Source organism: Pelodiscus sinensis, chromosome 11 (genome assembly GCF_049634645.1).
Source record: "Pelodiscus sinensis isolate JC-2024 chromosome 11, ASM4963464v1, whole genome shotgun sequence".
Classification (NCBI taxonomy): domain Eukaryota; kingdom Metazoa; phylum Chordata; order Testudines; family Trionychidae; genus Pelodiscus; species Pelodiscus sinensis.
Window position 1 is genome coordinate 41,148,935 of NC_134721.1, and position 21,559 is coordinate 41,170,493.

At 46.6% G+C, this 21,559-nt stretch overlaps 2 protein-coding genes across 4 annotated transcripts in view; one reads left to right on the forward strand and one right to left on the reverse strand.

Annotated features, from left to right (window-relative positions):
* Nucleotides 1-711: 711 nt before the first annotated feature.
* Nucleotides 712-4,180, reverse strand: UQCC5 (ubiquinol-cytochrome c reductase complex assembly factor 5). Of its 3 annotated transcripts, none has more exons than XM_075939423.1 (3): nt 3,972-4,090; nt 3,497-3,684; nt 712-1,013 (listed from the first exon to the last, which is right to left on the reverse strand). In XM_075939423.1, the coding sequence occupies exons 2-3, from the start codon at nt 3,645-3,647 to the stop codon at nt 955-957; spliced, it is 210 nt and encodes a 69-aa protein (XP_075795538.1). In that variant the 5' UTR covers nt 3,648-3,684; nt 3,972-4,090; the 3' UTR covers nt 712-954. The 3 variants fall into 3 exon arrangements, with proteins under 3 accessions (XP_075795538.1, XP_075795537.1, XP_075795536.1); XM_075939421.1 differs by having other exon boundaries at nt 762-1,013; nt 4,049-4,180; XM_075939422.1 differs by lacking the exon at nt 3,972-4,090 and having other exon boundaries at nt 3,497-3,965.
* A 2,286-nt stretch (nt 4,181-6,466) lies between these two features.
* The window catches only part of NT5DC2 (5'-nucleotidase domain containing 2), a 67,020-nt gene continuing 51,927 nt past the window's right edge, over nt 6,467-21,559 (forward strand). The window contains exons 1-2 of the mRNA XM_075939415.1: nt 6,467-6,919; nt 20,971-21,155. Of these exons, the coding sequence (XP_075795530.1) occupies nt 6,595-6,919; nt 20,971-21,155 (510 nt within the window). The 5' untranslated portion in view covers nt 6,467-6,594. The remainder of the gene's footprint in view (nt 6,920-20,970; nt 21,156-21,559) is intronic.

A 21,559-nucleotide genomic window follows, 5' to 3' on the forward strand; every position in this document is an offset into this window, starting at 1 on the left:
TGGTATGATATTTCTTTTGTACGTCCCTTCACACTTAAGAATCTAAAGTATTTTCTAAGTATCTCCTTATCAGAGTGGCTGCAGTTGGTGCGACAATACTTGTATTTAATCAGGCCTAAATGGACAACTCTTCAAACTCAAAGGGTACATCTACGCTACAGTGAAGATCGAAGTTGCTGCTCTTGATCTTCCAAGGTTTGAATTAGCAGGCCTACTGAAGACATGCTAATTCAAACTGAGCAGGTTACTCCGGTCTATGCTGGTAGTCCTGCTTCCAAGAGGAGTAAAGGAAGTCGAAGGGAGCGTTTTCTCCCTTCAACTTCCTGCAATGTGGACAGTGTCAAAAGTTGAGTTAAGGTACTTACGCAACTTCAGCTACGTTAACTGCGTAGCTGAAGTTGCATATCTTAATTTGACCTTATCCCATAGTGTAGATATACCTTAAGTGTAGCAAGTTTATACTATTGTATTTGGGTGAAAGAGCAGTATGTTGGAAAGAAAAATCTGATACAAGCAGTTTCTATCAATATAAGCAAACCAACTGCAAAAACTGCTTGTGCCAAGATACAAATATATTCAATGTAAAACTTCCCTACTTTTGTACTGCTTAATGTGGGAATTCTCAGCATACATAGAAAAAGCAGCAGTACCGTGTTTATTTAGTTAGTTTAATTTAATTTAATAGAGCTCTGTACAAACAATATTCATCCATTTACTCAGAAAAAAGAACAAAAGATTCTAAAGTAGGAAAAGGAAGAATACTCCAAAAATATTTTGGAAAACTATATTTCATAGACCAGACAATGAGTACATTATAGTCCAATTTGCAGCGGCAAAGTCTTGTGAATGAATTTTGCAGAAGTACACTTCTCTAAAATGATTCACGAGATTCAAGAGTTCAGGGTATTTCTGTTAAAATGTTTCAGTGCCAAGTAAACTCCAGAAGTAAATTCATCATTCTTCCATCCTTTGCTTATGCTGTCTCTCTGACCGTTTCCTCCGGTAAACATCATCTGCCATGAAGAGATTCTTTGATTAGTTGTCTGAGAATTTTAGGAAGAGAAACATTCTTCCAAGAATAAAATCCTAAATTTGTGAAGTTGGATTCCTGCAACTTTTTTAAATCTAGTTTCTGTTTGTAGATGCTGACAAGAACTTATTTAGCTTAATCTATCTTGTATAAAATAGACTTCCATCTTACCCAGAATTGCAGTTTTATCTAAGACAGAACATACTTTTTTCAAAATTTCTATACCTAAAATATGATGCACACATTTATGATCGTTACCTTCCCGTGCAAACATAGAAGACAGCACAAGTATTTGAAGGCAGGGCCAGATCAAATAATAGGTCTGTGTCTAGGTTCCTCATTCCTGGAATATCAGAAAGGCTCCATAATCTCAGCTTTATTGACAAAAAAACCCTGTTTCTAGACTTGATGCTTGCAAAGAAAAGACTGAAAACATAACCCAAGTGTAACTAACACAGCAATGTCTACCTGCATGTGCTGACAACCTGAAACAACTTAGCTCTGAGAGGCCTCACAGAATGGAGCACTGACTCTGAAAACCCCTGTTCTGGGGAGCCCTAGAGACACCATGCAGGCAAAGGATTTTGAAAAGGATGGTACTGCTATGGCTAACTCTCTCTCCACTGAAGTGGTATATTAGCAACCACTCTGCTCCCCCCGACCCCCAAGATTATGGAGGCTTAAGTCTCCCTCCTTTGAGACAGACCCCAGAACATCTGAAGACACAGCAGTAATCCTGGGAGATGGGAAGTCCAGTTTATATTAACAGGCATGCCTCCCCCAGCTAACAGAACTTGTTTGGGAAGCACTTAATACTAGAGAGGAAGCTTCATGGTACACATAGCATGGCTATGGTATGCAGACCAAGAAGCCACCTATTTATCCTTCACCCCATAGCACAGAATGCTGAAGGCCTTATGTTGCTTTAATATGATTGTCTGAATTTCTAATTCATAATACCCTTGGTCAGATAAATTCCTGCAATGGAAAACAATCAGCAATTTATCACATATGCTCATTTTGCACAAAAACAACCAGTTTGTGACTAAGTAAAACTGCAGAAGTAAGGATTGCTCAATGAGCCAGCTATGTCTTTAGTGCAGGATCATTTAGCAGATGGAATTCACGTTACCTGAAGAAAAATAAACTCATATGCTGAAATGCAAGATGATTTCTAATTAATATACTTGGCTTCATAACCTTACCCTACAACAGTAGTGCTAAAGAATATTTAAATACAAAACCAACCCACCCACTAAAAACACCTAATGTAAAACATCAAGCTGGGCAAATGTTAGTTTTCCACCACAGAAGCTAAGTATGTAGGTGTCTGCAAATGTAGAAGAGGTCAGGATATAGTAAAGTATTCCTACATGTGAAGTGCAATGGATAACTGCATCATACTAAACAGCAAAGCTGAAATGTAACTTAAGTTTCTCTTTCTGAAATAGTCCTATATACAATTTTAATATGAGGCTTCTTTTAAATAAAGCAAAAATAACTCCCCAATTCACTGCTTTTATAAAGTTTACTGGAGTAAATAGGTGTTTACTGAGAGGAAGGCAAATTTTTAATGCAACTCATTAATCATTCAGGTGTACAACAGCCAAATTAATGTTTTATCTTCAGTTGCACCTGTTTTAAATGTGTGTCATTTAACATACTGGATTACTATTGTCATACTAACAGACTAACACAGTACAACAATAAGCTTCATGGGGTAGCTGACAGACTGTTTTGTTTGGATGGTTCTATTTCCACTGTTGACAGGGCTTTCAATGAGTGTCTTCAGCTGCTCCCAGACAAAAACAGAGCCTGCATGCCAAGTCTTAAAACAGGGCTACTCAACATGCAGCCCATAGCCCATTTGTTTGCAGTCCATGGTGCAATTTGGGTGCCCACTGATGGGAGCCAAAACAAGAAAGTAGTCAATATAATGGTCTTCTGTTGATGCTCATTAAAAGTGCTATAATATAGGTGGAAATTGAGTAAATATTGCATTATTAAGATGAGCAGAGCTGACCTAAATGGGGCCTGCATGTTGTGTAGTCTTGCCTTAATCTTTGTATTCATGCCCATCAGTGTGAAAGAAGCTATTTGCACATATATCTGCATGTATACGCAACCACATTGAAGTTGTGGCCCTCAGCATGTGCTGTATCATATCACTGTGGCCCCCGGGGCCTCCAAAGTGAGTATCCCTGCCCTAGGCTACAAGCTACCAGAGCACAAGGCACTTTCAGATTTTAAAATCACATCATGACCGTTTTCAGTTGAGGCACACGGTGTTCAACTGGATGGGAGCTGTTTGCTACCCGGCATCTTCAATGGGATTTTTAGGAAAGCGTCCCGCTAATAAAAGCTGCGGATCCCTGACCAAAGAGCAGCGCGTCGCGCTCGCCTTTAACACGGGACTTCAGGAGCGAGGGCAGCAGCGGGTAGCCAGGGAAATGAAGCGCCACTTACAGAAGGTCTCCTGGCCCAGCCGGACGTTGATCATGAACCACTCCATGGCGCCGCCCAGGACAAAGAAGAAGGGGAGGAACCGGTAAATGCCGAAGCGCCGCTTGCCCGGCACCAGCCGCAGGAGGGCCCGCACTCTCCGGCTCGCGAGCATGGCCGGGGAACAGTGGGGTCTCCCCGCCCCGAGCCCGCTGAAAGAAGAGGGGCGGGTCAGACGCTGCGCGGGGTGCTCTAGGCAGGCCAGGGGAGCACTGAGCAATGGCGGGTTCCCGCTCCCCTGCCACAGCAGCCCCCAGCCTGAGGTAACGGCGCGCGGGCGGAGCTCAGCCAGGCTCTGGGGCGGGGCGGCGCGCCCCCGCCCACTCCCCAAGCACGCGCCTGGGGAAGAGGCTGTGACCCTGCGAGGGGCCCCGAGCCCAAGCGGCGGTTTCCAGGGACCCCAACGGTCACACCCAACAGACCCCCGCTCCGCACATACCCTCCCCCCGCCGGAAGCCTGAGCGAGTGCAGCCAATCGGGGGCGGCGCCACGCGAGCCGCAGAGAGAACGACCCACCTCCCGCTTCGGGCGCGCAATGGCCAACACGGAGCGCGCAACCGCAGCCGGGAGGAAAAAGCGTCGCTGGCACGTGATCCACGTGAAGGGCTGTTCCTTCCCTGATTGGTCATAGGGAGGGATTGGAGCCTGGGGGCGGGGCCTGCCACAAGACAGACAGCCCCAGCGCTTTGAGATGGGAGGGGTCTGTTCTCGTGCCCTGTCAAATCTTATCGCCCCGCCCCCTGCAGGCGGGAGGAGTCGCTGCCGGCTGCCCCGCCCAAGGCTTGGCGCCCAGGGGCCGGGTTCTGAGGGGAGGGCCTGGGCTGGGGCTGCCCCTTGCTGGGGGCCCTGGCGTGAGGCCCTCCAGGGCAGAGTCCAGGCACTGTTGGCCCCTAGGAGCCCCTCCTGTGAGCCAGGCTCTGATGAGATTGGACCGCGGGGCTTCACGGGCTGTGACCATACACCAGTCCATTAGAATAAATTAACAGGCCACTGTACTTGGACCAAATATGCGCACTATAGTATGTTCCAGTGTTAAGTCTGAGTGCACAGTAGGATATTTTTCAGTTTAAGTGTGGAGGGGGGTTGTCCCAAAGGGCTTAATAACAGATTTAAAGAAAAAATATGAAACAACATGTTGACTTGCAGGATCTTTCTTTATCCTGATGCAACCCTGAGATACATAAGGGCAGTGTTTCCCAATTTTATTTGTCCACGGAACCTCTAGCGCTGCCTTAAAAAAAAAGGCACGTTTTGTTGAGCAAAAAAAAAAAAACCCAGCCACGGCTCTGTTTCTTTAACGGGGCGGCGAAGTGCTGGGTCTTTACAGAACTCCTCCTGCTAAGAGTAACAGTAGTTTGAATTAGGAGCTTTAATTCGAACTACCTAGTCTGTGCTGCGGTAGCTGCGGGCAGGGAATTCGAACTACCAGGCATTTAAAAATGGCGGCGCCCGGGAACATGCAAATAAAGCCCGGGATATTTTAATCCCGGGCTTCATTTGTAAGTTCGAATGGCTACATTAGCCACCCTAGTTCGAACTAGGGTGGCTAGTATAGAAACACCCTTAGAGACTAAGAAAAAATGCAGATGGTATCATGAGCTTTCGTGGGCACAGCCCAGGGTTCACAACATACAGGATTCAAAAAACTTATAAAACAATGAATAGTCTAGCAGCGCCTTAAAGACTTACAAAATGTTTTTGTTTTGTTTGGCTTTAAGGTACTGTTAGACTATTCACTGTTTTTTATTTGTCTCCAATTACAGACTAACTTAGCTACCCCTCTAAAAGGTTCAAAAAAAGCAGTAATAAATTCATGGAGGTTAGGTTCATCAATGACTACTAGCCAGGATGGGCAGGAATGGTGTCCCTAGCCTCTGTTTGTCAGAGGCTGGAAACTGATGACAGGAGAAAAATCACATAATGATTTCCTGTTCTGTTCACTTCCTCTGGGCCATCTGACATTGGCCGCTGTCGGAAATCAGGATACTGGGCTAGATGGACCTTTGGTCTGGCCCAATGGCAGTTCTCATGGTCTTAACCCACTTCTTCAGATGAAAGAAGTGGGTTGTGCCCATGAAAGCTCATCTGCATTTGTTTAGTCAATAATGTGCTGCAGAATTATTCATTGTTTTTAGTTTTTTCCCTTTAAACATTGTTTTGACTACATCTATGGTAGCACCAGTGGAGCTCTAGTCTCCATAATGCTCTGCAAGATTCTGGGGGTTTTGTTTGCACGTTTGTTTTCTTTTTTATTGAGTTTTCAAATCTGAATTGCAAAAATTCATGAAGAGGATGAAATGTCTACAATAGGGCTGCCCAGCAGTCCAGCAAAGTGGTGGTAGCACTAATGAGCTTTTCCTTAAGTTCCCTTATAGCGACAAGGCCATAGGAACTAAATATGGAGCAGAGGGTATGCATCTATTCCATCGTCCTGTGTTTTCCTCGGTGGTCAATGCTGTTGGAAATAACTCAAGCTATTGGAGTCTCCCGTTCCTTCCTCGGCATAGTAGTTGAGAAGAACAGAAGACACATCCTTTTACCCCCACGCTGCCACGCACACCAACTTCCCCTCTCTCCTCCCTCCCTCTTGCAAAGCCCTTGCGTATCGCTACCGCAGACCGCAGAGCTGCAATAAACAACATTTAAATACCCTCCAGCTCCATGCGCGAAATGCTTCATGGGAGCAGTAGTTCGGGGCTCGTCGGTCGCCTCGCCCGTGCGCGCAGTGGGAAGCTGGGAGCACTACACGTCCCGTGGTGCCGCGCGGCCCGGGGCCCACACGTGGCGGTGGTGTGGCCGGGCTTGCTGCTTGGGCGACACTCCCTTGGCCCCGCCCCGGCCGAACGCTGGCTCTTCTGCCGCCAACGCGATTGGCTGCTCGCTCCGCCCCGCGCGGCCGCTCATTGGCTGGCGGCGCGGAGTTCTCGCGGGCCCGAGCTGGCGGGTGGCTGGGCGCTCGCTTTGCAGGGCAGTGGAGCAGGCGGCGCATGGGAGCGCGGGGCTTCGCACTGGGCTGCGGGGCTTCGGCGCCGCCTTGAGAGCCGGGCAGCCGCGGGGAAGCCATGGCCGCCGCGGGAGTCAGGGCTGCGGGCCGCGGCTTGGGGAAGGGCAACGGGGCTGGCTTGCCACTGGCCGCCGCCGTTCTCTGCTCGAGCTGCAGCGGCGGCCCCGGACAGGGCAGGCGGGCGGGCTGGCGCCAGCAAAGGGCTCAGCACCAGTCTGCGGGGCACTCCCCACCCCCGCCCGCCGCCGGCAGAGCCCGCCGAGCCCCGGAGCCCTCCCCGGCCGCCGCCGGGCCCCTGGGCAGCCAGCCCAGCCCTGCCGAGGGCGCCGACACCAAGTCCTACCTGTGGGCCAGATACCACGAGATGAAAAAGCTGGTGTACGGTAAGCGGCGGCTGCGGTGCCCGGCCAGCCTCTCCGCCCCGGCCGGCTCTGCGGTGCCCAGCCAGCCTCTCCGCCCCGGCCGGCTCTGCGGTGCCCGGCCAGCCTCTCCGCCCCGGCCGGCTCTGCGGTGCCCGGCCAGCCTCTCCGCCCCGGCCGGCTCTGCGGTGCCCGGCCAGCCTCTCCGCCCCGGCCGGCTCTGCGGCACGGCGAGGTCCGGGAGCCGCTGCCAGACGTCGCTCCGTCCCGGCTCTGCCTCGGGCAGCCGGTTGCCCCGCGGGGAAAATGCCCCGTCTCCAGACGTGCGTCCCCGGGGCTGTGCGCCAGCAAACTGCTGCGCCCCCGTCAGCGGGGGAAGGGGGCAGCCCCTGGGCCTGGGCCCGGGGCGGGGGTGCGGGGCCGGGTTGTCCTGCACACGCGTCCGCTCTCCAAAAGCATCACCTTAACGGGCACGAACAGCCACCGTCCTTAACGGCACCCGCCCCAGCCAAATCGGCCACGTGGGGCTGTCAGGACGATGGCACTTTTTGACACTGTGGTTGTTTACCGGTGGTGAGTTATGACTGAATATTGTTAGCGTGGGCAAGGCAGTGGATGCAGAATAACTCTTGACTACTTGCTATATCAAAATATTATGCCTGGATAAATGTCAGCAGCTCTTGTACCTGTTCTGTGGTTAAGTCTGTCAAACCTTCAGCCTCCAAGTCTCTTTGCTAAATTTTCTTAAAACATTTTGGTAGACAGTTCCTTACCCAGCACAACATACTGGAGGGTTTTCTCATGTGGTTTTATTAATCTCTGGAATGCCATAAGCACCCATACAAGACTAGGTACAATCTGACTTTCCTTTTTCTACTGTGAAATAGCTCTTTGTAAGGCTGTTATTGTTAAGAGGAAGGAAGTGCTTCTGTTTACAGTCATCTTTGAAGACTGCTGCTGCTGTTTGGTTTTTGCTGCTTTTGTCATTGGTATGCTTAAAACGGGAGGGGGGGGGGAGGAAAGCTATAAAATGTTAGGTTCTATATGTTCCTTAGTGGGATGTGCTAAGGTAAGTACTTTATGTACACAGGAAGTGTTAGGTACATGCTATCAGAATGGGTATGTTCCTCTTAAACCTACATTGACAAGTTGGAACTTCTTTGCAGAGTCCTAAGGTTGCTCTAGCAATTTCTTGGAGCTCATCTTTCTTTTGTTTTGTGCTAATATTAAAAGAGTAAGAACGTCTCAGTTTAAAACTTTAAATCTTGAATACTCTCCTATGTTGGTAAAAGCTATTTAGCAACCTCACGTGCAGACTTCTTGATGTTGCTAACTTATATCATTACAAGAGTCTGCATTTCTGTGTGTATGATATCTGTGCAGTAGGATTAGTGCAGTACCAAATGCAGAGTGCAAAATATGTGGAGCAAAAAAGTGCATGCAGAAGAATAGGCTTTTCTTAAATCTTCAAGAAGGTATTTACCATGTACTGTATAAATAAGCTTGTGACTAATAAAAACGCACACAAAAACAGTTCTTTAGTACTGGCAGGAAAAAGGTAAAAAATCCTGAATTCTTTGTGTTCCATAACTTGTTTGACTAAAACCAACTTGCCCCAATTCTGGTGTCAAAGGTTTGCTCCTTGACTAACAGTTGTTTCAAGTTTCAGTGCCAAAGCTGGGTCTGTGTTTGAATAGTGAATATCTGAGAGACTGGCTGTAATAGAAAACGTTGTGAGATCCTTGATGAATCAGTGTCATGTTTAGGTAATTCTTACAAATTCTGTATGTTAGGAACACCCTTCTTCCCCCATGAAACACAGCTTCCTGCATTTTTCCCTTCATTATCAAGATGTTAATAGCTATGCCTTTAATAATCAGCTTTAGTGTTTGCATGTTCATTAATGATGCCACTTCTCAACCCAGAAGATGTTTTAATGTTCTTTGCCGATTGAGTGATCTAGAACGGAGTAATAATATATAGGGGAACTTCTGTTTTTATACACACACACTAAACTGCAGTTTGGTGGGGGGAAGCACCATGCTTCAGAAGTTCACTGCCGTTTCCTGGAGTACTGGACATGCATTATACTGTACCATGGTTTGTTTGAGTGTGGCAGTAAAAAATAGCTACACAAAAGCTGTTGTGACTGGAATAATGCACTTCCACTACTTATTGTGTACTTTTTTCAATACAGTTTCCTTTATGTATGGTATGTCACAATGCAAAAACATTTTAAATACTAACAGCTGTTCTAGCTTGTTAATGTTGTTAAAATACGGGGACCAGTGTGTATAAATGTAATATGGCCAAAGCACACTCTGGGAAGAATGAGCTGCATAGGAATAACGAGAGTAACAAAACTCTCATGCTACTGGGAATAATCCTGTTATAGCTGAGGTGAGATGTCACCCTGCTCTTTCCTTCCCTCAACCACGTTCAGGGCCAGTTACTAACAATAATGTGTATTGCCCATATATGTTTAGGAGCTTTTTTCAGATAAAGGGAACAAAATCAGTTATTTGCTGCTGGAGACAGAACATTGGGCATGGTGGATGTAATCTGAATCAGTAAATCAGTTCCTTTGTTTTATGACCAATAGGAGTTCAAGGGAATAAGATCTGATTGTTTTGTTAGTGTTACTGAGATTAATACTGAATTCTGACAGAAGTGGAAAACAAGTGAGGACTTGGCTATGGAGAATTAGATATGTCCATGTCCAGTCTTGCTGCAGAGAGATGATGGTAAATTGAAGCTTTAACTTGGATTTTGGGAGGGATTAAAATCAATGCTTAATTTGTAATGAAAGAGGAGCAGTTTTTTACCTTCGTAATAGATGCAGCAAGCCCAAAGGTGCCCAAGCTATGAGCTGCCAAGCCTAGAGGTGCTTTGCTGGGGCTCAGCCCTGGCACAAATTAAGCATTCAACTACAGCAGGGATTTAAGAAAGGAAGGCAAGCATGTGAGTTTCTGTGGAGAGTGGATTTGAGTTTTGCAACTGACCTCCAACATGCCTCCCACATCTGTAAAATATGTTGGGGTGAGGTTAGACACCAGAGTTTCTGAGGTGAGGTTGCAGGGGAAGTGGTGTTACTTTTGGATGGGTTCAGTGGTTTTGAATAGGTTACATTGAAGAAAGCTATGGCTGAGCCGAGAGCTGATGAGTTTGAAGCATGCAGAAAGGCCTGATCTGGAAGGAACAAAAGACAGAACTATGTAGCACTTTAAAGACTAACAAGATGGTTTATTAGGTGATGAGCTTTCGTGGGTCAGACCCACTTCCACAATTGATCTGAGGAAGTGGGTCTGGCCCACAAAAGCTCATCACCTAATAAACCATCTTGTTAGTCTTTAAAGTGCTACATAGTTCTGTCTTTTGGTTCAGCTAAACCAGACTAACATGGATGCATCTCTATCACTGATCTGGAAGGGTCTTCCTTGACACCTATTGTTACTCACAGTTCCAAGCTGAGAAGGGTGCTGGGCACTTTGAAAGATGAGGTCCAAAGCAAGGAAAAGGCCATATTAGTTAAGAGATGGAAAACATGATACTGGAGAATCTCAGCGAGGCTGGAAAAAGTGATGCAGAGCATTGAAGTGGGTGGATGTCACTTTATTGCTCAATGTGGTTGACCTTTGCATAAAAAACACAACTATGTAAACTCTGGATTAATGGATATTTGTGTCTGTGTTATACTGCAAATCTCATTGAGTATCTCCCATTCTTACACTAGTATCTAATTGAAAAGTGAGGTTTTGGGGCTTTTTTTATATTGGTTCCTGTACATTGCAGAGAGATCTTTGGTCTAGTGGATTTTCATTCTGAACACGTTGCAGGTCTCAAGCAGGCAGAAAAGTGCAAAGAATAGGTGATTCTGTCTTGGTGGTTCTCAGAGTAGCATCACTTGCCATAGGCTACTCATGAAAGTTGATTTTAACTGAAGTTTTCTGTTGGGCAGAGCTAGTATCTAAATGGTCAAAGTTACTATTACAAACAGGTGCTTTACAAAGCACTTGAAGTTTAGGTTTGCAAAGTGTCCTGGATTGAGCAAGGACTGGAAGTCAGGGATCTCTAGTTCCAGTTCTCAGTTCTGTTATTGACACTGTCACCTTAAGGAAGTCACTTCTATCTCCGTTACCCTCATTCTATATTTGGGGAAATCTCTGAAGCTCTTTATAAGGCTCTAGAGAAGTGCCTGGTGTGTATACCGCATCTTCACTTGAAAAGTGTTTTTTAGAATGAAATTGCTGTGTCAGACGCACCAAAGTCAAATCCTCAGCATTCGTTCAACATCCTGTTCTGTCATTGAATGCCCTTTCTTAGAATGATGCTTTGAGTGGCGGGCCTGTTGGCCTTTGCCAAGATAGGAGTCTTCTGCCTTGGTACCACAGAACCTTCTGTGGTGCTGGAAAGTGGCTACCATAAGAGCAAGGTCCCTCTCACTGTCTGCTTTAGTCACGTTTCTTTTAGCTGCTTTAAATTTTTGCAAACTATGTTAAATCTTACCAAGTACCACTTTGGCAAATAATAGAGGCACTTGGAAGTAATAACAAAAGGAGACACTAATTGGGTTTTTAATTCCATTTTTGAGACAAGTGATTAAATATCAAAGTAATTTGCATGCAGAGTGCTCTTTAATGGAGGACTTGGGGAAGAATCATAGTGCAGCTTGCCACATGCCTTACCAAGTAATAAGAAACAAATGGTATTTTAAAAGCTTTAGGGACACAGAGGGGCTGTTCTACACCATGTTGGTTCTGACATTGAAGTGTTGTGAGACTCTCATCTGCTTAATTACAGAGCACACCCATCCATTAATGGTGGGAACACGAGAGCTGAAGATGCATAACACATGACAGGAAATATTCGGCACCTAGTATGATCAGACTCTTTTCAAATCGATATTGGTCATATGGAATCCTGAAGCTTTCACTCATTTTTCAATAAATGGACCAGCTGTTCACAACTGTGCTATCATTTTAGGTGTGAGGTACGGTGTCTTGAACCTCTGTAGTCGGGTGTCCCTGATCTGGGATCGCCCATAGTTCGGACCCTGGCAGGGAAGGAGGAAGCATCTGTGTATGCTGCCCCTCTCCCTATTCCCCAGCAGGGGGGAAGGTAGCACAGCAAAGTGCTGGTCTGGAGGCTTTTCCTCCTCTATTCCATGAGGTAGTGGGGGGCAGATCCTGGGAGGTGTGGGGGTCGTGGAACCACATGTGCCCCTGGGAGCGGGGTAGCAAGTAAGTCCTCCACTTCCATACCCCTCACACACCCTCTGTCCCAAACCCCACAACTCCACCCCTTATGCCCTTCATTATAGGAAACATCCATGGTCCATAATCCAGTTTAGCCTATTTCCCACCGTTACTGGATTAAAGAGGTTCAAGTGTACTATTGGTCTCAGACAGTTGAGACATTATTGTGCAAGACCAATGCAAGTTACAACCTTGGGGGTGTTCATAAATTAGCACCAGCAGCTGTTCGGTATTTCAGATGACCTGCCACGTTTAGTGGGTGAAGAGTGTTGCAGGCATATTAATGGTTGCAGAAGTGAAAAAAGTATCTAACCAATGCCCTTGCCTTCCAGCTGAAGTGCATGTGCCAAGTTTCATCACCGAGAGTAAAGTCATGAGTTGACAAATCCCTGAGCAGTCATGTTTTAACATGGCATGTGGTTGCTTCCTTAACCACAGCAGAGTTAGTAGGCCGTTGTAATAAATTACAGTTATGCAAAGTCTGAAGTTCCTTTATTTCTAGAGTTTGTTCTTTTTCACCCATACAATGGTTATGGCTTAAGAGATGGACACTTGCTTCCTGGATAAAATGCTGACTAGACTGACTAGACAGTGACTAGCTATGATATTGCTGATAACTGTAAAATGCTACAGGATTACAGCACAAAGAGCAGCACTGTTTTTAGCCCATTTGTAGGAGCCATTTTCCACACGTTTCTCCTATTTTAGCCTCTCATCCATTTTCCCAGGAATCACCTATTTAAACGTTGGAGCTGTTGGGCAAGGAGCACCCCAGTGTTTACCTGCCCTGGAATGAAGTCTTTCTGGTGCTGACCTAGTGATTGAAGTGTAAATTGAAAGACTCATTAAATGCTGAGCCCTTCACTTAGCGCAGTGCTGTTCAGATCCTGGCCCTGGAGCCAATTGTAGCTATTGACATGCAAAATTGTGGCCCTTGAGTGACTGTATTTGATCATGAATTGAAAATGTGTTCCTTGAGCCAGGAGTTTGAATAAACAGCATTGCTATGGGGAGGAGGTGCAGGCCCCTCCCTCAAATCTGATATGAACCAGGGATGCACTTAGGACCTGGATACCATACGGATCTTGCACAAAAGGGGTTTTTGCGCAAAAAGGAAATGCTTGTTTTTGTGCAAAAAACGGATTGAAGGGTATTCAAATGAAGTGTGAGACCATGCTAATCTGTGCTTCATTTGCATAGGCTCTAGTGGCAAACTTTTTGTGTAGATGTAGCCTCAGAGTGGGAAAGGAAGCTCTATAGGACACAGAACTTGTCTCCGAGTATTAACTGTAGTCACATGATCTCTTTGAATATGTTCAGTGTCTGCGCTGAAAAGGCTGGAGGTTACTTTTCTAGTGGGTTAGATAAGCTCTGTGACATGCATGTACACCTTCCATTCTTTTGCAGGGAGTTCCGTGAGCATAGCAGAATTTGGAAGAGCCATTCCTCATGGCTTGTAATAGTAATCACATTTGATTACAATTACAAGGGAACTCAGATCCATGTTCCTCCTGTGCAATTAGCTAGACATACTGACTTACATGTGAGACTGCAAGCTATTGTAACCGTTTGAGACATGGAGAATATCAAACAAATATTTGTTAATACAGGATCGGTACCTCTCTAAAACCTCAGTACTTCCCTCTCCCCAGTAGTGATTCACTTCAGGGTACAAGGAACAGGCAAGTCCTGTAGTGTCTTCATTGGTGTGGGGCCTAGAAGGGAGAGTGCCAGTCCACTCTACAAAGTAGAAAGAAGGTGGGAATTTGAACTGGGAGTTATTTTGCCAAAACACAGTTTCATAATTCCAGCTGAACTCACTGACTTGAAAAGCTTTCCAATGGTACCTAGATGGGAGGTCCACTGATGTGATCTGCATGATAACTTATCAAAATGACATGACGATAAAAGTAGCTGGGGTGCTGTTTCAAGTGTAAAAGTGAGGACTCGGTATTTCCTAGAAGTCATAAGAAATCCTGGGCTGGAAAAAAAATAGCTTGTGCTGAGATGGCTGGTGGTGATGCTCATATCAGAGCCATGGTCGTCATATCAGTGAACAGCTTGCCATCTGGGTATGTCCTAGGCTATTGTCATAGCCTCTGGTGAGCATAGCTGTGACACAAAGCTGAGCCTCTCTCCTTGCAGAAGAGAGAATGATTTATAATGAAGCTGATATGTATGCCAGGCCAGTGTACTGACCTAATATGCCTCTGTGCAGTACACAGCCTACCTTCAATGGGTATCATAGGTTAGCATCTGGCGCTTTTGTTCTAAGATGCAGTCAGACACATGGAGAGAGGCACGTACTGTATAGAGGATTAAGATCTTTTTATCCAGGGCCAAGTGATGTTGCAAGTGTTCTTTGTCCTAAGTAAAGATGAAATTGGAGAGAAGCATGTTTCAGGAAAGGGAAAAATCCTAACCATTCCAGTAAGCTTGTTGTGTAAAAACACTAGACTGAGATGTAATTTTGGGGAGACATCTGAGACTGGATTGTGTGGAGTACAACATGGTATATCGAAGGTGAAAATGAAAAAGCTTTTCTGTTACAGCATTGGCTCCCTCAGGGACTTTAAGTTAGGTGGGAGGACATGTAGTATGTGAATGCCAATGGCATGGTAGTATTGGCTGACTACCTAAGGAGTCTGAGTGGAATAATGTTAGAGACCACACGGCAATGTAGGCTTGAGAGGAGAGACATGTTGATAGGTTTCAGAGACACACTTGATGAAGTGGCTAACTCCAGTGTTGTACACAAATAAAACTTGTTCCCTAAGCCTAAAGCACCTCAAAAAGGGTAATGTTCTTCTTTTAAAAATCTAAGTAACCAGCAGTTTTGTTTTTTAACTTGGTGACAGTTGTGGGATGGCTAGCTATGGAGTCTTTTTTTTTTTTTTTTTTTTCCCCTCCTCCTCGGGAGAGTCATGGCTTAGGCGTAGCGTTGCATATTTTTGCACACCACCACAATGTGTCTGGACTATAATTAGCAAAGCACTATGTAGCTGCAGAGCTAGAAGTCAATCTACATATAGTGTTACAGTCGAGGGGAGGTGGGAATGCTTTGGGATTCAGTCCAGCAAAGGTTTGTGTCACTGCCTGCCCTGTAGCTCTAGGTGCCTTACATGCTGTTCTGCTGTGGCTCAGCTCTCACGCCATCAGCATGCAGCTCACACCCTGACTTCTGCTGCCCAGATTTTTTTTATATATAATGACCCAAATACCCACTCAGTCCCAGGTTTCCCCAAAACCTGCTGCCCCATGGCATACTGCCGAGGTTCCCAGACCCAATGTATGGCATTAGGCATAAGCAATTGCTTAGGGCCCTGAACATCTCAAGGTCTCCATTCTCTTTTTTTGAGGGGGAGAGGGGTTGTGTGGTGGGGGCCCTAAAATATTCCTGCTTAGGCTTCTGCCCAGAATTGAAATGCTATATTACCCGCCTCACCCCCAGCAAGCGAGAACGTAACTGCTGCCACGCTCTGTGACAGCTCCCTGACACACCAGTTTGTCTGTCCTTGCCAGCAAAGTCTTCAGGGCTCTGTCTGCCTCAGTCTTCCCTTGCAAGTAACCAGCAGTGAACCCCAACACCTGACTTCCTTAGATGTCTCCCTGCTGTGTCCCAACTCTGCCTGGAACACTCTGAGACGTTAAGTTTCTTGCTCCTTTAAAGCAGGGGTGGGGAACTTTTTGGGTTGGGGGTGAATGACACCCAGAAAAATCAGTCGGAGGCAAGCCAAAAAAATCCCCTCTCATGTGGCCCTCACCTGAGAAGGAGAAAGACACTCCCCACATTCCCCTCACACACCAGAGCTTTGGGGGCCCCTGGCTAGTAGATTTTGTGTGCTCCAGCCCTGCAGAGTGATTGCGGGGGGGGGGGGGAGCACCAGCATGGGCTCCCGAAGGCTGATGGGGAGGGGAGAGATCTAAGTCTGAGGGGCTGGATCCAGGCAAGCTGGGGTCTGCATCAGATCCCCAGGCCTTGGGTTCCCCATGTTACATCACTGAATTCATTTATAATAAAAAAGCAAGTTTATTGGAGGACTCAAACCACTTCAGCAAGATGCAGTCTCCCTGAGCAGGCTTCTCATCTACGTTCAGTATCCAGAGACTTTCTCCCACCTGGCTGAAAGACCCGGTGTTCTGTGACTTCAAGAACTTAGGCCCCTTGTTCTCCAAGTGACGGACAGCTATGGGGTTGGGTTCTCTCCCTGTTTGTGGGGTTTCTTGGTCCAGTAACCTTTGAAAAGTAACCCCAGACCAAACCTCCCTCCTGTTGTGGTGGAGATGCAATGCTGTCTTCCCAGAGTCCATTGACACTGCTTCAAGAAGTAGGAAGGTTTGCTGCTATTCTTCCTTTCCCCTCGCCTTCCTATCTCCTTATTGACTTGTGTGTGAAAGGGGGCTTCTGTTGTTTTGATTGTGTAATGCTTAGTCTAAGCAGACAGACAGCTTCCTTCCCATCTGTCTGGGAGAGAACCAGGTCCTCTCCGTATTTGACGTAGACTTGATGTTATCTGTGAGCATCCATAACTCCTCCTTGTGTTGAGGCACACACTTCACAATGGCATTGCTTACCGGTGCATGTCCGGCTTTCATAAAAGGCCTTACTTACTTGATATACTTTTATAATACAGGAGCACTGTGGCAGTCAATTTAACTGCTTATCCTGAGAGCAGGGGCAAGGAACCTTTTTTGGATTGGGGGCCACTGTCCCACAGAAAAATCAGTTGGGGACCACACAAGTGAGAAGCGAAAAAATCCCCCAAACCCTCTGACTGAGAAGGTGACAGACACTCCCCATGTTCCCCTCCCACACCAGAATCTAGTGGGGCCTAGACAGTGGGTTTTGTGTGCTCCAGTCCTGCAGTAGGGTGCAGATTTCCCCAATGCTCGGGTGGAGCTGAGCCTCGGGGGGGCTGCATGGGCCTGAGGTTCCCCATCCTTACCTTAGAGGTTCAGACCCCCCTGTGTTTACTGCTTATAGCAGGGATGGGGCACCAACAGCTAATGGCCCAGATCCTGCCCACTGCTTGTCTTGATCCAGCTCTGTCCCTGTGCTCGCTCGCAGGCTCCACTCCCGTTGCTCCCACTGGCCAGGAAATACAGCCAATGGGAGCAGCGGATGGCGGTGCCTGCAAGTGCAGGGCAGCCCAGAGCCAGGTAGCCACTCCAATCCCCTGCGACCTCCAACCCAGACTGCCAATCCACTCCCTACCTTCTGCCCAGACCCTGCTCCCCAGCAGCCTCCCACAAAATCTATTAGCCTTGGGCCTCCAGAACAGTTAATTCAGCTCAGGGCCTAGAGGGCTGGAGCATGAAGGGAGGGAGGTGAGAGTCTTTTTCCCTTCCCCCTGCTTCTCAGTTGAGGACCAGGTCAGTGAGGGTGCTGCGCTTCCCCCCCCCCCCCCTTCTTTTCACGTGTATATGGCCCGGACTGATTTTTTTCTGAGAGTCTGTGTCCCCCCCAGCCAAAAGAAGATCCCCGAGCTCTGGTGTAAACTTTGTCCAATTTTCTAGTTGGATGGTTTGACACGCTGATGTTTCTGTGGCAACTCCCTGAACTAGTACAGGTCGAACCTCTCTAGTTCTGCACTGTCTGGTCCAGCATGATTTGAGTTAGCCAGATGTCCGCTTATCATGGGACCGTGGGAAACTTGGACATATCCATAAAGTTTGTTTATAGCCACCAGTCCTGGCTCCTAGAGTTCTGTGCTGCTATTTAGCTCTAATCACCCCATAATGTCTCAATATCGACCTCCCAAATCTGGCAAATTCTCTGATTCAGCACCAGTGACATGCTGAGGGTGCCAGACGAGAGAGAGTAGAAAAACCTCACTTGCTGGGGCTGAGAAGGATGACTAACTCAGCAATGGGAAGGCCAGCAGAGTGTCTCAGGATGAAATAATTTGGGGGAATTCTGCAAACAGTTCCTGCTCGGTGAAATTCGGGGTCTGACCTGCATGCTTGTCTGCTGACTTTGGTGGCTTCTGGGCCAAGAGCCATAGCAGCATAGCATTTAAGGCACCCAAAGCTGCAGGGCAAGTGGTGGTCTTGGCTGAACCCCAAAGCGTCACAGGATGTGTGGTGCAAGCTTGTGTAGTGGTTTGGTTGTTTTTACCCTGACTTAAGCAGGAGAGGAAGGAGCTCATTCTTCTACAGGTTTATATCGGGTTGTGGTGAGATCTATGTTGGTCCTCTTGCTTTCTCGTCCACCCCCCTCCCCCCCCCCAAAAAAATCAGTCTCCAGCCATGAAAAAAATCTGCATAACACACAGCTTCTCAGAAGAGAGGCTAGCTTCCATGAGTTGTTTTTAGGGCCAGAGGAAATTGAGACTCTCTCTCTCAACGGAAATATTTGTCACCTCATAAACAACAATCTGAAATATTACTTACATTGCGCTGTGGGTTTTTTTTTTTTTTTTTTTTGAAGATAAGTAAAGGACTTGTGTGTCCACAAACACATTCCCATTTTCAGCCTCTTCCCAGAGCCCTGTCTCTAGCTTAGGCGTTAGAGCTCTTGCATTCAGCTGCTCAGGGTTGTTTTCCATTATAACTGTTCTGCTGCTGTTCTTGCAAAAAAAAAAAAAAAATTCAAACTAATCAGGGAAAGGGGCTGTGACCAAGAGGACAGGTACAGTCTCATAATGTTGGTTTCCCCTTTCCTACCTCAACTAGCTGAAGTATTGCTTTGTCTAAATATTCAGCTACTATCACTGAATACTCGGTGATAGTAGTCTGACTTTGGTCTGTCAACGACAGGTGTACTGGTGACTGTCTGTCTCACAGGAAGATTCATCTTTTCTGTAACAGTAATGAATTACGTCTTAATCTGAACCAGCCAGTGCCACTAGCTAATGTACAACAGTTTGATTTGTTCCGTATTAAGAATCAGACTTGATTTTGGAGTAGGGGTTTAGTGTACGCAGGATCCCATGACAGAGGCTCACCTCTGAGGAGAGGCAGCTGAAAAATACCTCCATTGGTGTGTTAAATCACAAAAACATTCATAAACATATGGGGAAGGGGTAAGAAATGTGCTGCTGTGTCCCTTCTCTCTCTCCCTCTCCCCCATCCCGCCCACGTGGGCAAAGTTAGAGAGCCTTACATAAGGACCAGAGGGGTAGCCATGTTAGTCTGAATCTGCAAAAGCGGCGAGGAGTCCTGTGGCACCTTGTAGACTAACTGCAGTGTAGGAGCATAAACTTTCGTGGGCAAAGACCCACTTCGTCAGATGCATGCAGTGGAAATTTCCAAAGGCAGGTATAAATATGCAGGCCAGAATCAAGCTGGAGATGACGAGGTGGATCCAATCAAGGAGGAAGAGGCCCACTTCTAGTAGCTGATCTGGAGGTGGGAATTCCAAGAGAGGAGAAGCTGCTTTTGTAGTTAGCGAGCCATTCACATAAGGATGTCACTTTTATAATTGCTGTTGGCCATTTGGATGGTGGCAAGCTTGAGATGTTATCTGCCCAGCTTCGATGTGGTGTCGCTGTAGCCAGTTGGGCAAGAGGATACGCAAGCACTCAGAACAGCCCGGTTATTTAAAAACACTTCTGTGCCGTTATACAACTGCACTCAACGTTGTGCTCATCACTGACTTAGTGTCCCTTCTCTAAGTCTGAGCCATCTGTTTTGGCAGTAGGGTCTCTGCTTCTCTCTGATAAACAGTCTCTATCAGCTCCATACTCAAGGAGCCTAGTCTTGATGGGTGTGTGTGTGTGTGTGTGTGTTCTGATTATCTTTCTCAAGTGTGTAGGGAAGCAGAGAGAAGTAAGAGTAAACAAAATAACCAACTAGGCTAAATCTGAATTTCTCTTATGTGACGTCTTTCTAGTTTCATGGCGCAAACAATCTTCTTTCTAGGTCTTTGATTTAATAACTCTGGATTTCTTACAACTGATGTCTAGATTATTTGGAGGTTTAAAATATGAACAAAAGGATGTATGTAACAGAGCACATCCTGCACAGCAGCACAGGGCTAGCTGCTGTGATACAGAAATTTTGTCAGGCTTAAATCCCCAAATCCATTTTACTTGAGGTTATGTAGAATCTTTATCGAACTCAAGTAACATCTTGTAATGGATAATCTTGTTTTAAACAGTTTCCATGTTCACTAGGCATGGCTAGAAACTTGATAATGCCTTTTGGTGGGGAGAAATATTTCAGTCGTTTTTGTACAGGTTGAACCTCTGAAATCTGAGATTCTCTGGTCCGTCAGCATCTGTGGTCTGGCAGGACCAACGATGTGCTGGATCAGAACCCCGGCGCCAGAGCGTGCAAACCCCATCCCTGGGGAGCTGTGGTCAGGTGGGGGAGAAATGGGGCCACACAGCTGGGGAGCCCTATCCCTGGGGAGCCCTGGTCAGGCAGAGCAGCAGTGGGACCAGTGAGCGGCAAAAGCAGGACAGCCAGCAAGCTTTGACTCTGGGGAGCCCAGGCCGGAGGGGCAGCAGCAGGACAGGTGAACCTTGTCCCGGGCGGGGGAAAAGCGGGGCCACAGAGTCTGGGATGCTCTGTCCTGGGGAGTTCCAGCAGGCCAGAGCCCAAGTCCAAGCCCTGCAGGTTGGAGCCCAGTGACAGTGGGGCCAGAGTGGAGCCAACTGCAGGGATGGGGAGCATCCTGGGAGGTTAATTGCAGGCTATGGGAATGTCCCCTGCCAATTCCCTCCTTCAGATCAGGTCCCAAGGGTGGTCCAACCTGATTAGACTTTGACAGCAGGGTTACAAATATCTTTCCTTGGAAGGAGGAAAATAAACTTGTTTTACAAAGTAACTGCTTCCAATAACTTACGGCTTCCTCTTTTTTCCCTCCCTTTCCAGATTTGCTTCCACCAGGGGTCTGCAGTCTCCTTAACCCTGCTGCTATCTACGCAAATAATGAGATCAGCTTAAGAGATGTTGAGATCTATGGCTTTGATTATGATTATACATTAGCACAATATTCTAACTTATTACACTCTATGATATTCAACACTGCCAGAGACATACTAATTGAACAGTACAAGGTAAATTTCTGGTAGTAGGATGGGATTTGTTCATTAATCTTACTGCTTTCTCTTCCTCAACCTTTTGATAAAGCATTCTCAGTAAAGTTTACTTGTTACCAGTGTGTGTGTATAAACTGTCTATGATGATGATACTTAATTTTTTTTTATGAAACTGACACTGTTTGCTAATCTCTTCCTTGGGACTTCTTGTAACTTTTGTAAATGTCTGAGAATCTTCAAAGATTCGCCATTACTTAAAATTATCAGTCTTCTTCCCCCTTTTTGCTCTGAATCCCAGATCAGAAGATGGGCCGCAGCCAGTCTTGGGCTAATGATGGTCCAATGTAGCCCTTGAAACAAGTGATTTTATTTTTATAATTAGTGTCAGCAAGGTAATACAGTACTTGTATTTCACAGTTATA